Source organism: Glycine soja, chromosome 2 (assembly GCF_004193775.1).
Source record: "Glycine soja cultivar W05 chromosome 2, ASM419377v2, whole genome shotgun sequence".
Taxonomy (NCBI): domain Eukaryota; kingdom Viridiplantae; phylum Streptophyta; class Magnoliopsida; order Fabales; family Fabaceae; genus Glycine; species Glycine soja.
Window position 1 is genome coordinate 28236307 of NC_041003.1, and position 17963 is coordinate 28254269.

The 17963-nt window shown below is 33.2% G+C and overlaps 2 protein-coding genes across 4 annotated transcripts; one reads left to right on the forward strand and one right to left on the reverse strand.

Moving 5' to 3' along the window:
• Positions 1-447: 447 nt before the first annotated feature.
• Positions 448-5357, reverse strand: LOC114392005 (probable DNA helicase MCM8). 2 transcript variants are annotated; one of them, XM_028353050.1, is made up of 6 exons: positions 4891-5357; positions 4633-4785; positions 4140-4210; positions 2731-4040; positions 802-1594; positions 448-694 (listed from the first exon to the last, which is right to left on the reverse strand). In XM_028353050.1, the coding sequence occupies exons 1-4, from the start codon at positions 5102-5104 to the stop codon at positions 3918-3920; spliced, it is 561 nt and encodes a 186-aa protein (XP_028208851.1). In that variant the 5' UTR covers positions 5105-5357; the 3' UTR covers positions 448-694; positions 802-1594; positions 2731-3917. The 2 variants fall into 2 exon arrangements, with proteins under 2 accessions (XP_028208851.1, XP_028208845.1); XM_028353044.1 differs by having other exon boundaries at positions 802-4040.
• A 5784-nt stretch (positions 5358-11141) lies between these two features.
• Positions 11142-13711, forward strand: LOC114392018. 2 transcript variants are annotated; one of them, XM_028353060.1, is made up of 3 exons: positions 11142-11352; positions 12404-12577; positions 13139-13711. In XM_028353060.1, exons 1-3 carry the CDS (start codon positions 11242-11244, stop codon positions 13328-13330), a joined length of 477 nt encoding a protein of 158 aa, XP_028208861.1. In that variant the 5' UTR covers positions 11142-11241; the 3' UTR covers positions 13331-13711. The 2 variants fall into 2 exon arrangements, with proteins under 2 accessions (XP_028208861.1, XP_028208867.1); XM_028353066.1 differs by having other exon boundaries at positions 13149-13711.
• Positions 13712-17963: the final 4252 nt, after the last annotated feature.

Sequence of the window (17963 nt, forward strand, 5' to 3'; positions counted from 1 at the left end):
AGTCTTAAAAAATGTCTAGGGATTGGGATTTCTCATGTATCAAATATAGGTAACCGTATCTAGAGTAATCATCTATGAATGTAATGAAATATTGTTGTCCATTCTAAGAAGTTGTAGGAAAAGGACCACAAATGTCTGTATGCACTAGTTCTAAGACGTCTTTAGCTCTTTCGGTACCTAATTTCCTTATGTTTGTTCATTTTCCCTTTATGCATTCTATACAGACCTCAAAGTCTGATAAATCCAAAGGGTCAAGAATTTCATCCAACAGAAGTCTCTGAATTCTTTGTTTAGAGATATGGCCCAAACTCTTATGCCATAAGGTGGCTGAATTCTCATTCAATTTTTATTTTGTACCATGTGAACTTATTTGCAGTATTTCATTATAGGAACTAACAACATCATGCATGTAAAGATTATCAATTAAAGAACTAGAACTAGCCATATTTGAATTGTGGTAGAGACTAACTTTATTATTTTCAAATGAACAAGAAAATCCAAATTTGTCCAAACTAGAAATACAAATCAAATTCCGTCTAAAAGATGGTACAACAAAAGTCTCAAATAAATCCAAATAAAATCCAGTTTTTAACTATAATCTAAAAGTTCCAATAGCTTCCACTGCAACCTTCTTGCCATCACCCAAAAAGATGAATCTTTCATCATCACTTGGTAGTCGGCTCCACAGGCAACCCTGCATAGTCATACTTATGTGAGTAGTAGCACCAGAATCTACCCACCAAGTATCTTTACGTACAAAAGCCAAATTAACTTCTGAACAAACTAGAGTAAGAAATTTACCTTTCTTCACATGCCATGCGGCATACTTGAGACACTCTTTCTTCATGTGTCCCGATTTCTTGTAGAAGTAACAAGCAAATTCCTCATCCTTATTTTGTTTCTTTTGCTAAGAAGTCCCTTACGCAGCACCCTTAGTCTTCTTCCATTTCTTATTCTGAGAGGTCGAAATCAAGTGAGCACTTTCAGTTCTATCTCTCTACAGGCTCTCCTCCTCTTGCACACAATGAGATATAAGCTCATTGAGGGACCATTTGTCCTTCTAAGTGTTATAGCTCACTTTGAATTGCCCAAAGTGTGCAGGAAGTGATATCAAAACCAAGTACATGAGCAGGTCTTCACCAAGCTCTAACTTAAGTGACTTGAGTTTTGATGCGAGATTGGACATCTCTATAATGTACTCCCTTATGTTTCCTTTACCTTTATACTTCATGGAGATGAGTTTAGCCAAAAGGTTACTCGTCTCCACCTCTTAATTTCTGGCAAAGTATTGCTCAATTTCCTCAAGGAATTTCTTTGCACTTTGACCCTCAGAAATAGAGCCCCAAAACGCCTCTGGAATATAGCGCTTCATGATCATAAGGCACATTCGGTTGGACCGATCCCACTTCTCAATTTTTTACCTCATTAGAGGTTTCCGGAGTGGAAATGGGTCGTTCTGTCCTCAATGCCAAGTCCAAATCCATACAGCCAAGAACAATTTCTACGGCTTCCTTCCAGACCTTAAAATTTGTCCCATTCAGCATTGGGATAGAATTCACTTTGGCAGTAACATTTGCAGCATTGGTAATATTAACTACACAGAGAACAAAAATAATAACATGTTCACAAATCATCAAGCAAGTCATATAAAGTATATATATAACAAGACATGCAAATATTTCCCATAATAGATCCATCACAAGATACCCAACACAACATTAATTCTAGTCTTTGGACAGAGAAACTAATTTGTAATTGGTACTCTCAATGCAATGATCAAATATTGACAATTAGTTCTGTCAAATAATAACCTTTCTTGGTACCAACTATTATTCACAAAAAAAACTTTATAATTGTCACATATTTATCATCGCAGGTATGTTATTATTTGACCAAATTGTGTCTTCCTTTGGGCCGATCACAATTCACATAAATAATTTCATACTAACATCCATGCAATTTAATTAAATTAATTTACGCAATAAAGGTTACTTTGGCAACATAATGGTTCAATCAATTTAATTAAAATTACAGGACACGCAAATAAATGGAAAGGATCTGTAATGGTTAAATTTGCACCCAATTGTGATCGCAGTAAATGTTTGAAAAAAACTACATCGTGGTAAACTAATTACGCACCCGAAACAAACATATCACAGTACTATCACAAATTTATACTAATCACATGAATATCATAAATTATCAGTTTATCATCATTTCATAAAATAAATAGTTGGCCAAAAAATAATAAATTATTCATATAAGACAAAAGACTATTGTCTTATCACTGATTCATATAAAAAAATATATATTTATGAAATTGTGTCACGTACTAAATGCCAACACAAGATACGTAGAACCTTTATCTCCAATAGAATAATATGTCAGCAAATGCGACACAAACAAAAAAAAATTATACAACCCCGTAAATCAAATGCAAAGGCCTTTTATTAATTCTAAAGAGGAGAAAAACTTTATGGTCATAACACATAAAATTAGGGGTTTTACAATTTTATTGATCAAAATTTTTTCTCCCCAAAATAAAATTAGGGTTCATATAACTAAAAGGATCCAGATATAATACATATCAAATAGAACTTTAAATCCCAATAATCTAACAGTAATGGTGGTTCTAATACCACTTGTTGGGAATTTCCAACAAACCTTATAAAATATCAAATGAGCACCAAAACACATTACGCCAGATTATCAAGAGGTTTTAAGGAATACCTGGATCCATAGAGAGTTTGATCAACACGCAACGGAATTTGACAATGGTCACAAACAATTGGTTTAATGACCTTCCTCAACCAAATCACCTTCTTCCTTATGGGACCTTCGTTTTCTCTTCAGATGGGGAGAGGAAAAACTGTTTATTGATTTTGGTGTATTGGGGACCATAACCATTCCTTAGGTTTTAAACCTATTAGGGTTTTCATTATCCTCTAATGGGTCAAATTGGTTTTCGCTCATTAAGCCCATATTAATTTTCTGACAGTCTAATGAGCTCGCTTAAATAGATCACTTTATATTAAACCCATTTAAATGTAAATAACTAATATAAATGTTATAATATAATATGTTGTCCATATTAATTAATTAGAGATTTTTACAAATAACTTGCAGAATTTGTCAAAGAAACACTGCTATGTTACATGACTGGCTTTATTTTGATAGCAAATAATAGAATACAATTTATACAAATTAAAGAATCTCAATACTTAGGTGATTTCACTGTCTCAATAAATATAGTGCGGTATCATATCATTCCACTGTCTCAATAAATAAAAAAGATACAAAAAATAACAATATGAATATGTTAATTAAGAATCTAATTTAAATACACTAACATTTGCAATTAATTATATATATTCTCCTATACCTTTTGCAGTAATTGTTTCACAAATCATTAGTTTCTAATTAATTAAAAATTTAAATTTTTACACTGTATCAAAATTAAACTCATATACTAACAACATCAAAGTTATTTTCGTTTTAATTTTGATACTTTTGTTCTAATTACGTACTACTAGTAGTTGGCATTCTCATTATTTTATTATACCTATATTCTACATTCCGCTTACACCTTGCAATTAATGGAAAAAGTGGAGCTTGAACATCATTTGTCTGCAAGATATATAAATGAAAATTATATATCTAATCCTAAGCATAAGGTAGATGTATAAAAATGTTCCATGTTTTCTTCCTTAACTAGCTTTTTCAACTGAGTTAGGCTTGATTTGTTTTTAGTAACGTCTACATCGTTTAAAGAGAGAATGGAAATGTATTGGATATTAGTGAACTTTATATGATTTATTAGTGTTTATATATTATTTTATCATGATAAATCTGACAAAATATCAAAATATGAATGACCCATTAAAGGGAAATTGTGGGAACAATAAAAAAATAGAAAATTACTTATAGTGACCACAAGCGGGGTTTGCAGCTGCTAAGACAAAAGTCCTGGATGATAAACTTGCTACTAATCCTGCCTTTGCAATAGAAACACGCTGTTGCTCCATCGCCTTAAGCAAATCCTGTATTATTACAATTTCACGATAAGGTTTCAGGTAAAAGTTTAAAATATATATTAAAGTAGTAACAAGAAATTGATCGCCAGGCACCAGAGAACAAACCTGATGCTCTATTGACATTTTATCTAACTCATCAATACAACACAATCCACTGTCAGCCAGCACCATAGCACCTAACATAAATTCCAACAATCATTCACAGAAATGCATACAATTTTTGGCAAAAGGATCATAGTGAATTCAGTTAGACCCAATTATATCCTTATCTAGATAACATGAGAAAAAACTTTTCCCCCCTCTTTCCATCTTATTGTATAAGTCATTGAAACTAAGATAAAGTAAATTAATTCTACAGAGCTTAAGGAAACAAAACAAGCACCAAAACGAAGATTTCAAAATATAGAAAAAAAAATCATTTTGAAGAATCAAACTCTAAAACATAATCTTAGAAGAACACAATTTGAAGTCAAGAAGCATCCTACCAATCATGGCCAATCACAATTAACCTCCTAATTCTGGAAATAATGGTACACATTGAGCCAAAATATCAGAGTATGATTGAGTACAACCATAAAAGAAATTTAAGAACATATACCGGCCTCAAAAGCATAGTCACTTGTCATGGAATCCTTCACTACAGCTACTGTGAGGCCATCTTTGGTTGTGGCATTACCAAAGACAAAGATACCACGTGGAGAGACAGCAGCTGCTGCTTGTAGCAACTGGCTCTTACCTAGACCAGGATTACCTAGAAAATTGAAATTGCAATACTAGTAGTTTGTCGTCTCATCTCCATAACTTCTTAACTTGTCCCATTATGCCAACTTTAAATTGGAGAAAACATGAAACATACCAACAATTATGACATGAATATCTCCCCTGACAGGAACATTATTCTGATCCATAGGATGCTTTCGTACACCACCAAATAATGCAAGGGTTATCCCAGCTGTCAAAATAATAGTGCCCCACCATAACTCTTCCTTCCACCAGACCCATCTTCGTGAGCCTCTCCGCAACCAATCCCAGCCCCTCATTGAGTAAACCATACAACACACGTGCCACATGAACCACCTCCTTATCCCACTCCATCCTTTTTCCTACACACTTCTGGAATCTCACTGGAATCCACTGCAATTGGCTCCATCCTAATCTGAAAAAAATAAAAAATTTATGAAATTAAATGATAGTTAGAGGTCCACGTTGATTGTGTTGAGAGACGAGAAAGAGAAGGAAGGGTGGGAACGATGAAGACAGAGGAAGGGAGAAAAAGGGCTCTAGGGTTTGGTCTTGGAGAGTGTTGGAGAGCGCGAGACAATAGTTAAAGGGACACATTCAAATATTAAAAATAGTGAAAATCTATTAAAACCGTCTTAAAATGACAGTCTATTAAGACGATTTTTCAAAAACCGTCTTAGTACATCTCCTATTATTTACAAAAATGTCATTACCTAACCTTCTAAGATGGTTTTTTGGAACCTTCTTAGAAGGTGTGTTGTAAAGAATCATTTTTTTAGTAGTGCACAATCCTAATTGTGACTGCATCATTGCATTGGCTCACCATTTTTCACAATATTAATAATAATCGCAACAAAACTATAATCATGGTGCTGATTGCAGTTTAAAATCATGGAGAGAAGATTAAAAGATTATGCAAAATGAAATCACCATCATGCAAGATACAAAATTAATCACGAACTCTCATTAGATACAAAATAAAAAATAAAAAAAGAAAATCTATGAATTACAAAGGGGGTTACTTACATCATAGTAGGGTTGGTCCTGAGGCAGTTCAAATACATAAAACAATCCAGAGCAGCCTCTTAGAGCATCGGTTATGCTATGGTAATCAAAAGGGTCTGAATGAAAAATCTTAAGCCTATTGGGGTCAGCAAAAATCCCATTGAGTTGCTCGTTCCCTGAGAAACAAAAGCAAAATCAATTTCAATGAACTGTGCAACTCAACATATAGGGAATTTGACTAAATGGTTTTCTTTTAAACCAAATATTACTTTGGGTGATATTTAAACAATTTATCAAGTGTGCTAATTCATGCTACCAATTACATGCCTAACAAAAATTACTGAATCTAATAAATTATTTAAAGATTACTCCAAAATAGTATTTAGTTTTTTTAAAAAAAAACCTATATTGGTCAAAATCTTGCAACATAAAGGTAGCAAAAGAGTCAAAAAAACAGCAACCATGTGATTGAGCAGAGGCATGGACGTTGTTTCCCCGTAGAAGTAATCGTTGGACCAGACTGGCACCTAACTGACCCGTATAGAAGTAATCACACAAACTATGTTTGCACTTTGATCTAACGAGGGTGCCATATATATTTCTTCTCCAAGAGATAAAAGAGAATAAAAATGAGGAACGACGGTAAATGAGAGACTAACCTAGCTACGACAATGACGACGGTAACTGAACGGCAATCGAAGATGTTCGATGACGGGGCGAGGCGGCGTGGAAGATACCTACACGAAGACGATGAGCTCTGGGAGGGCACAATGAACGCGCGTAGTCCAATAGTGACTGAGGGCACGAGCCTAGTTTCACGTGACTAAATGATGGGCAAGTCTAAGACGGTGTTTTCCAAAAATGTTGTTGAAAAAGGGGTACGTAGTGTTCGAAGATGGTCTTTTGTAGCACTGTCTTTGTTGACAAATGACATGAATCTTACGGGACGGAACATTTGATACAGGATTGTTGACGGAGAGGGACGTCACTTCCAGAGATGGAAGATAAGTCGCGGTGATGCTACAAGGAATCAACCTTGATAAGTCAGAATTTGGTTCAACAGGAACCCTAAGAGAAGCTTTCTCATGTATTTGAAAATAATGCCCAAAAGTTCCTTCATTCATTTTGACGAAAATATATATAGTTCACCAAACCCTAAAATGAAATAAATTGGTGTAGCTGAAAAGGCATAAGTTTCAGCCACAACCACCAATTTATTTATTTAATTGCAATAATTAAATAATAAAATAAAAATAAAAATTATGGAAACATGAGTCTTCAATCATCATCAATAGCAGCTATACAAATGACCAGCCTTGTCCTTAGTTGTGTCCTCATCACTATGTTGGGCCTTTTTAAGTATGCCTTTGGTCATGAGCCCTTCAAGTGCTTCATGGTCCTTGCCCTTAGTTATGTCCCCATCAACAAACTTCCTAATTACAAAAATGTCAGCACTTATAATACTACAACGGTTTCTGACTATCGACGTTGAAAGTGCGTAGTAAATTGTTCTTTTTGTACCAGTGTCAATTTGATATCTTCGAAAATGTTTCATCAACTAATTGATTTTTTAAATTTATATAGTAAAATTATAAAAGGAGAGAGAAATATATTATACAAAAATAAACTTAAATTAAAAAGTTTAACCTGAAAATGTTGTCTCACTTTTCTCTTACTCGTTAATCAAAATTAATCTGCACATAGTAAAAAATAACGAGGAACTAGCAGTGTTTATCTTCAAGTTCCAATAACAAAGAGTGAGGAAGAAGAAAAAAATTAAAAAAAAAGAAGATAATCACAGGTACTGCAAAGATTCTTTAAATGGATAATACTTATCAAACAAAGAAAAAGAAATAGAAAACATATATCCAAACTTGATATTTTAAAGAAACCAAGCAGATTCATGAAACCGATCTTGGAACCTGAAGAACCCATGATATATATAATTTTTTTAAAAAAAATATCAGCATGAATCCTTTGCTCATTACTTTGCATTTTATATTTAACACTAATGAATTACAAAATCTAACACTGATTTCAGTCCAAACAAGAGGTGTCCCATCTGAATAGTATCATAGTTCTATAATTGATCGATTATGCCAAAATTGGTTTCTTTCCTATACATCATTATAGCCATTAAGTAATGTAATGGTAAAATCAATAATCAAAGTAAAATTCAAACCGAACTCACAGGTACTTTTTGTTTAAACAAAGCTCCCTCAATCTGTATCGAAATGTACGTTAATTCAGTTGTTGAACATCAACTGAAATATATAATACATAATATCATAAGAACAAAATCATGGTATTAGTTCAAACACATTTATAGGTTGAAGAGCTTACAAATTTTAAAAAGATTCAATAAGAAAAACATAACCAATAAAAAATAGGTGAGATAAACAAAGCTCACCCATAACAATATTTGTATAAAATAAAATTTGAAATAATTTATCAGTTATCAGGTACGGATCAGATTTATTATATATCAATTTAATTTATTTAAAAAAAAACTGAAAAAAATATTTTTAAGTTGAGACATTTGAAATTTGAATTGTTTGTGTATTTTGAAAAGAGTATAAAGAAAGAAATTACATCAGAGAAAGTCACATGTAAAAAATGAAAAAGACAATTTTTCAATATTTAACTTACATATAATATATTGATTCATATTAATATTGATAATGAAGATTGAATTGAATATTGATATTGATGATTAGAATTAGATATTATATTAGATGGGTGGGATGTGCTTTTATTTTCAGATTGGTGTGTTGACTGTTTTTCGTTATTGTTTAATCCTCTAAGTGACGATACTTTATCTTTGTAAAAGGGTTGAGTAGTCTTTCAAATCTCTTTTTCTTAATTATGAAAAAAATAGCAGGAAATTCTAGTAAAATTTTACTAATAGATAGTAAATATCTAATGGTGTAAGTAGTTAATAGTGTAGGCCTTAATTCAATAACATTTTTTTTTACATAATTCAATAGCATATGTCACTACTACAAAAGCTTCATTTTACGACGCAGGATCTACGACGGTTCATGAAGACCCGATTTAGAAGGTGGCGCGATGGCATTTCTATAATTAGGAGCAAAGTTTTTAGTTTTTACATCGCGATTTCTAAGACGGTCGTACATAACCATCTTAGAATGCTTAATAATGGCATTTTTGCAATTATCGGAAACTTAAACAAAGACGTTTTTGCTGAAGGACCGTCTTTGTTTAAGAAACCCTAATTTATAATGTGCTGTGTCGCACGGGGTCATCTCATTGAAAGATTTTGCGTGCGTGTTACTCCAATTATCCTCTCCAGCTATCTTCTCCGATCGTGGGGATTTTGTTCCTTCAGTTCTCTTCCACTCGCTGTCCCGCGATTCACGCCGTCGGGATTTGATTCCGTCGTCGAAGAGCAAGAGTTCGGCGACCTCCACGGAATGCTTTTCATGTTCTCTGTAAGTCATTTTCTTCACTCTTCTAAACATCTTATATTATGCAGAATATTTAAGTATGAACAATCTAATCTCTTTGTCTCTTTGTCTGAATTACAGACATAGAGAATTTGATAATGTTTTGCTTATTTTTAGCAAGAAGTTTGCAGAATTAGTGTAGGATTTACTAATTAATATCATGAAAGAGTTTCAGTGAATTTGATAATACTTGCTTTGAAAGATCTTGCTAAAAATGTAAATAGAATAAATTTACTAAACTCAGCAATGTTGAGGTTCATCGCGATCCCGGGGAGCATGTTGAGGTTAAAGGCCGGGGGATGGGTAGGATTCAGCCTTTGCAATCGTCGGGGATGAGGGAGTTTGATGGCGAAGTGGAGAAGATACAGGGATTTGATTTTGCCAATTGGTTGAAGAAGACAGTTTCAAAGAACGATTTTGTTGTGATGAAGATGGATGTGGAGGGTACTGAGTTCGATCTGATTCCGAGGTTGATTAAAACTGGGGCCATATGTTTGATAGATGATATTTTCCTTGAATGCCATTACAATAGGTGGCAGAGATGTTGCCCTGGGCAGAGGAGTGCAAAGTATGAGAAAACATATGATCCATGCTTGCAGCTCTTCAAATCCCTTAGACAAAGTGGAGTTCTTGTTCATCAGTGGTTCTAATTGTGCCCAGCATGATAGGTGAAATCCTACACTTCTTCTGTAACATTATTGTTTTCATATTAACCTTCTGTATGTTACTTTTTACCCCCAAACAATAGGGAAGATTACTGTGTTTCAAATTCCTTACCATGTAACAATTGCAATTGAAAATTGAATCATTTCTTCAAATCGATGGTATTTGTTGCAGGACTCTCTTATTCTTACCCCTAGTATAGATATGGAAATGGATAATTGAATTCTAAAATCTTTCTCTCTCTCTTTTTTATCACTGAAGAGAATATAACTGTTCTGCCCTTGTAAATTGGTTTTTCAATGTATGAATTGGGGGGGGGGAGGGGGGGGGGAGTTCCAGTTCCCTGGATAGAATAAATTTGCACAATAATCAAAACAACATTTACATTGTATAGTTGGTTATGCTTTTCAATCACAAGGGCCATGCTTAGTAAGCATCTAAATTGGTTTCATTATAAATTTATAATAATTAAAAGTCAAGAGCAGTGACGAGATTTAGATTGAAAATCATTTTTACAACCAAGAAATTGATTTACCTTATTGGTTGTATTATATTTCAGTTAAAGCTGCACTAGACAACTATTCCTATATAGCATTTATTTGGACACCTTATTGGTGTAATGCTGCATGATCTCTAGACTGCAAAGAGGTCGTAGGAATTTTAAAGGCAGCAAGAAGCAGCATTCAATGCCCAATGCTCATGTGCGTTCAGAACTCAGATATGGATCAAATTCGAAAGGAGAGGCAGACAAGGCCAACAGGGTTTCTTATATAAAGAGCAAGTCAACAAAGGGTAAAAGGTTTGGTAAAAATGGTAAAAAAAGAAAAGGCAAATAGAGTTTGTTTGAAGCTCTAGAAATTAATTAGTTAAGGAGAAAAGGCTTGCCAATGAATTTTTATATTTTGGAGTGGTAGGGGGGATTTTTAAAGGCAAATAGAGTTTGTTTGAAGCTCTAGAGTGATTTTTAAAATGTTTAACTATCATGCAGGTTCTTAAAAATTTATCAAATTTTTAGTTACGTACGTCTTTCAATTTTTTTAATTGAATTTCTTGTATATTTTTTTATTTAAATCTATAAAGTTGTATATATTTTTTAATTAGGTGTATGCATTGCGGACCTAATTAAAAAAAACAAAAACAAATTCAAATTCTTGAACTTAATGTTGTGCGAGTGAGTAAGTTATGGGCCTAGCCCAATCCATGTTTTTGTGACGTATGAAGTTCAATATAAGCTCCAAGCGAATTAGGGTTTTGTGTCTCTGCAACACTTGGGAGGAGGCACGCAGAAGTCATAGGAGTGTAAAACAGAGACGCAAAATGAAGCTCTGACGATGGCAGTAAAAGGAAGCTTAAGATTCGTGTACGCTCATTTTCCGATCAAAGCTAGCATTGGCAACAACAACAAGTCCATCAAGATCAGAAATTTCCTCGGCGAGAAGAAGGTACTCAACACTTCATCTCTATTTTTTTTCAATTTATTTATTTAATTTCTTAATCATTTGCTACTAGAAAATAATTTTGGTATTAGGTGTAGCGATTCAAACTGGTGACACTGCGTCAGACTCTTGGTCGAAACCACTAACATATAAAAACGTTATAGTAATTTTGTCTGGTCAAACTTCCTATACTAATTTCTTTTTTTTTATTTTTTATAAAGTCATATGCTATTTTCAGGTTTTGATTTTTTCCGGACTCTAGACTAAATTTTTGATGTTTTTATAAAAAAAAGGAAAATTTTATCTAATGTAATTTATTATTTTTTTATGAGTAAATTCTTTGTACGGTATAATCTGACCGTGTTATTTGACAATAAATTATTATATAAAATAAATTTATTAACTTTTATAATAACTAATTTAAAATTATATACATATTATAATTACTAACTGTATTCACAATTCATAAAAAATAAATTCATTTTTATTTCATATTTTACAAATCTCAAGAACTAAAGTGAACAATTCCTGTAATTTGATTTTCATAAACAAAAGTAAGCATTTACTCTTTTTTTTTATTATTTATCTATAGAACTACGATCTTTAATTTTATCCATGACGTTAATTAATGAATGTTAAAATTCAATCACAAAATGTTGTCAGCTTGTTCACGTAGTGCTAAGTTACACCTTAGAGATGCTACAGTGGATCCAAAACGACGTTGTTTTTTAAGGGGTGTTAATTTGTTAAGGGATCTTTGTTTAACCAGGTACATCTGAAATTACTTAAATGTTCTTATTATATACAAAAGTAATTTTCTCTAATTTATTTGTAGCATAAAAATATGTTTTAAAATTGTTTTTATTTTTAGTATAATTATTTGTTTCAAAATCTTTTTATTTTACATTTTTTAAAAATTTATTTTTAACAAATATTTATGGATACCCATGGATACTTGAGTAATTTTGCAGATCCTAATATATATTATTCACTACTCAAAGCATGATGTTAATTATTATTTGTGTATTGATTAATTGTTAAACGTACATGCGTGCAGGTTCAATGGCGGGGACGTCACTTGCTTTGCAGGAATAATTGGGAACTTGATTGTATATCTGATAACGTGGCTAATGGAAGCTTCTCTCTATTTCCCATTGTTGCAGCAATAATTGCTGACTCTTTCTTTGGCTCCTTCCTTGTTGCCTTGGTTTCTTATTGTGTTTCTTTCTTGGTAATTATCAATACTCCTGTTTCTATATATCAATGATACCAACGATTTTGTTTTGCCCTCTTGCTTAAAATTATTGGTTTATTACTAACTATTATCTCAATCAAGATTTATATGATATAAGCTTATCATTTTTTTCCTTAAATTTTCTTTTTCATTTTTTCTGTCAAATTTGTTAATTTAATCAAGTTCTCCAATTATTTAAAAACATTACAATTAAACTAACGGAAATAATGGAAAATGATACCATCATAATAGTTTTAAATAATTGAGGATTCAATTAAATGTTTTTAAACAAACTTTTTAATTGAATTTTTAATTATAATTAAAAAATCAATTGTATAGTTAAACTTTTTTCTATCACCTTAGATATCATATTTGTCACTCTTATAATATTTATGCAGATCCTTGAGTAATTATGATGTTGGATTTCAATTAAAATTAAAATTTGACTAAAATATGTTTGTGATAACTGATGAAATCTAAATTTTGTGGTTATTCCTTAATAATTTTTTCTCTGTTTTTGCTCTATGAGGATATCACTAATAATTTTTATTTTATTAGAGACATGTAGGTGCCCGATCATATTTTGAAAAAAGGGAAGCTTCACTTGTATGGAGTTACAGACATGCAGGTATTGATTTGTGTTTTAGGGAGACTATTATTTGTTTTGCTTGCTTGAGTTTGGAAGATTGCAAGCGAGGGACATGCTGTAGCATCTCTGGACAGGTCCAATTTCCAATGCTACTCAATTGAAAGGATTTAAATCAAAGCTTGCGCCATGTTATTATTAATTTATTTGAAGCTTTCATTATGTAGTTGGCTTCTTAGCTTTCAGATGATGCTAAGATACTTGTATATAGCATTTGAATCAATGTGAATGTGATCATATCACATTACCTGAATGGAATTTGATGGATTAAGCTAATTATGTCGTTGCTGCTACTTTGGCATCATGCCTAATTGGTTTACTTGATGCATGCTCTTCTTTTTTCAGGCTGTGTCCTTTGTGTAATAAATTGGAAAGATTGTTGTTTCTTTTATGGTGTGTTTGGTAGAGAGGAGAGAAATAATATTGGAGAGAAAATTTGTATTTTTTTATATTCATCCTGAGATATATTACAAGTGATTTTAATAGTACTCTTTTATTTATTCTTTTATGTTTGCAGTTATTGATTCTAATAAGATTGTTGTTTCATTTTTGAATTTTGACCCTCCCATGAATTAATAAGTTACTCTTGCAAGTTGTTTGTATATAAATTTACTTTGATTACTTAAACTAGGGAGTTGATAACATATAGATCTACTTTAATTACTTAAGCTAGGGAGTAGACACTAGTTACTTTTGCTTTATTTCCATCAATCTACAATGTTTTGGCTTAAGGCTACCAGAGATAAAAAAAAATAACATAACCGAAATAAATAAATAAAAATAAGCAGCAAAAAAAAAAGAAAGAAATACTACGACGGTTCTTAAATAACCGTTTTAGAATGTCTTACTTTCTAAGACGGTTATTACAGAACCATCTTAAATGTTGTTTGTTGATCAAATCATACTAGGACGGTTATTGAATAACCGTCTTAAAAAGTAAGACATTTTACGCCGATTCCTAATGTAACCGTTGTAGTATGTCTTACTTTCTAAGACGGTTATTCAGTAACCGTCTTAGATCCGATGACATACCAAGACGGACTATAACTCCAAACCGCCTTTGAAAATGGATCATTCTAAGACGGTTGTTTATTAATCGTCTTAAAAACCTATATTTTTTAAGACGGTTGAAAAACCGTTGTTATAAGTATGATCCTATTTTACAACACTGCATTCTATGACGGTTCAAAACCGTTGTAGAATGTCAAATTTAACCGACTTAGAATGTCATATTTGTAGTAGTGTGTTTAGATTCACTTTTGGGAAAATTTATTAAAAATTTTACGTTAACAGTGAAGCAACAAAATATAACTTAGATTTGTCATGTTTTTAAGTACATTTGGTGACTCTTGAACAGTCAACGCCAAGATGAAGGTCTACTATATAAGTGTTGCAGCATTACATGATCAAATGTGGCAGTCTTTGAGATTAAATCCATGTTTTCAATAAGCTTTAAACCAGTGTTATTATTATTATTATTATTATTATTATTATTATTATTATTATTATTAAGCATAATATCTTATATATTTTGCTCTTATGGAATCAACTTCATGAGTGGCTTCTGTTAGAAATTTAATTCTAGTGTTGGTTTTCTATTAATTTATAAAGTCATTGGTTAAATGGTATCTTGATAAGTCCTGGAATATTCATGAAAGTGTATGTTGGATGGAACTTTAATGGGAACCTCTTCGTGAGAAGGTTTATGTTGAAAGGTTATAAGGATCTAACTAACTCGTCATTCATATGCCTTATCCCAAGCAAGGAGAACCCAACCCAAATAGAAGATTATAGACAAATATCTCTAATTGGCCGCATCTATAAAATCACGGGTAAGGTTCTTGCAATCAGATTAAAAAAAGGGTCTTGCATAGTATTATTTTTTTAATGAAGTTCTATATAGAGGATGCATATAAAATCTATAAAGCCCGCATCATTTTTTAAATTGATTTTGAAAATTCTTTTGACTCTATCAATTGGAGTTGCTTGGACTAGAAGAAAACTGATAAATTGTATAACCTTTTTTTAAAAAACGTGAACACTCAGCATCCATACAAGAGATACAAGAGATAATTATATAGCATAATGTATAATGATTTTGCAATAAAGTAATTAAATGTGAATTGATTGCAGATTAGAAAATTCTAAATATAGAATAAATTTCCTAAATATGGTTAGTTGCAATCTGGTTTATTTGTGAGATTGATTTGTGCCACTTAAAGCAGATTAGTCTTCTAACAACTTTCCATTATTAGTAGCACAATCATAGGGGTTTGTTTCCAATGACTCTTTGTTTCCTTTTTTTGCATGATTGTCATTATTAGTAGCACAATCATAGGATTTGTTTCCAACTGCTCTTTGTTTCCTTTTTCTGCATGATTGTCATCCAACAGCTGATTATTGTTAATATCCTCCCTCAAACGAGGCCGAGGTTGAAGGCAGAGTTTGGTCTGAAAATGCATGAGAGTAGCTTTGGACACGGGCTTAGTGAACAAATCAGCAACTTGATCATGGGTAGGAATGTGGTGAGTGACAAGATGGCCAAGAGCAACTCGTTCACGGACATAGTGATAGTCCAATTCAATGTGCTTGCTGCGGGCATGAAATACGGGATTGATGGTCATGTGGAGTGCACTCAGATTATCACAATATAACAGTGGAATGCGAAGGTCTTGCAAGAGAAAGGTAAGCCATGTGAGTTCAGCGGCAGTGTTTGCCATGGACCTATATTCAGCTTCCGTGCTGGATCAAGAAACTGTGGGTTGTTTCTTAGCACACCATGAGATGAGATTTCCTCCAAGATAGATACAATAACCGGTGATGGAGCATCGAGTGGTGGGACAACCTGCCCAATCTGCATCAGAAAAAGCAAAAAGATCAAGTGTGGTATGTGAAGTAAAGTGGAGACCTACATCAATAGTTCCTTTGACATATCGTAATATACGATGAGCCATTTGTAAATGCACAATGGTAGGAGAGTTCATAAATTGGGACACAAAATTAACACTATATGAAATATCAGGGCGAGTAAAAGTGAGATATTGTAAAGATCCAACAAGCCCACGAAAGTAACTTGGATCATCAAGGGGAGTGGTATTGGACGTTATCTTCATCTTAGCTTCAAGTGGTGTGCTCTTTGGTTTACAATCAACCATGTTAGCTCGTTCAAGGATGGTAAGGGCATAGTGTGATTGGGATAGATGAAGACCATCAGTTGTCTGTAGTATTTCAATGCCAAGGAAGTGATGGAGAGGGCCCAAGTCCTTCATGGAAAATTCGGATTGTAGAAGTTGAATGAAGTCAGAAACTAGAGTGGTAGTGGATCCTGTGAGGAGTATATCATCTACATAAAGGAGAAGAATTATTGATCCAATATTTGAGTGCCAAATAAATAAGGATGGATCAGCCTTACTGCAAAAGAAACCATATTTAAGAAGAAAAGAACTAAAACGATCAAACCAGGCACGAGGTGCTTGTTTAAGGCCATAAAGAGCCTTTTGAAGCTTGCAAACATGGTTGGGGAATTGAGGGTCAGCCATGCTAGGAGGTTGCTCCATGTATATGTTCTCAAAAAGCAAACCATGCAAAAACGCATTTTTTACGTCAAGTTGTCGAATGGGCCAATTCTTAACAAGGGCTATGGTGATGATTAACCGGATGGTGCCTGGCTTGATTACAGGAGAGAATGTTTCAGTATAATCTACTCCATTAACCTGATGATATCCCTTTGCAACAAGACAAGTTTTGAGCCGATCTAGGGATCCATTAGGTTTAATTTTTTATTTGAAAACCCATTTAGAGCCAATAACATGCAAGTCACGGGTGCGAGGAACGAGTTCCCAAGTTTTATTTTTGTGTAAAGCCTTAAGTTCTTCGCACATGGCAGCCTTCCATCCAGGATGAGCTAATGCAGAGCGAATATTATATGGGTTGCGTGGAATGTCTGGAGATGACATAGTGATTAAGGCATACTTAGGATTTGGCTTTGTAATTCCGTGTTGTGAGCGAGTAACCATGGGATGAGTAGGTACAACTTGTGGAAGTTGAGTCTGGGTAGAAGAGGCAGATTCAAGTGGTTGTATTGAGGTAGGAGGTCTAAGCTCAAGGTTTGACTCAATTGGTGAGTGTTGTGACTCAAGGTTCTCATGTTCAGGCAATGAGGGTTGTTCTGGTTGACCAAAAGATGCAATAGGAAGTTGTAAGGCAGGAGATTGCATTAAAGGATTTGAGCATGGTGGGGCAGAAGCAGAAACTGTTGTTATTGCTGTTAGGTCTGCACAAGAACTGGAGTTAGTATGAGGTAGCCAAGAATCAAATATGCTAACTACATGCAGTGTAGGAGAGGAAATCGTATGATGACGATTAGTCTTATATGGAAAGAATGACTCATCAAAAACAACATGTCGTGAGATAAAAAATTTCTTACTAGAAGGATGAAAGCATTTATATCCTTTATGTATATCACTATATCCAACAAACACACAAGGAAAAGTTTTAGGGTCGAATTTGTTACGTCGTGTATCCCAAGTGTAAGGAAAACATTTAGAACCAAAGATACGTAGCGATGAATAGTTAGGGTGTGTGCCATGTAAGACAAAGTAAAGAGTTTCAAAATTAAGAGAAGACGAAGTAAGTCTATTAATAAGAAAGACAACTATAGTGAAAGCTTCAACCCATAGACATAAAGGTGCACCACTATGAAATAGCATAGTTATACCTAATTCGCGTATTACTCTA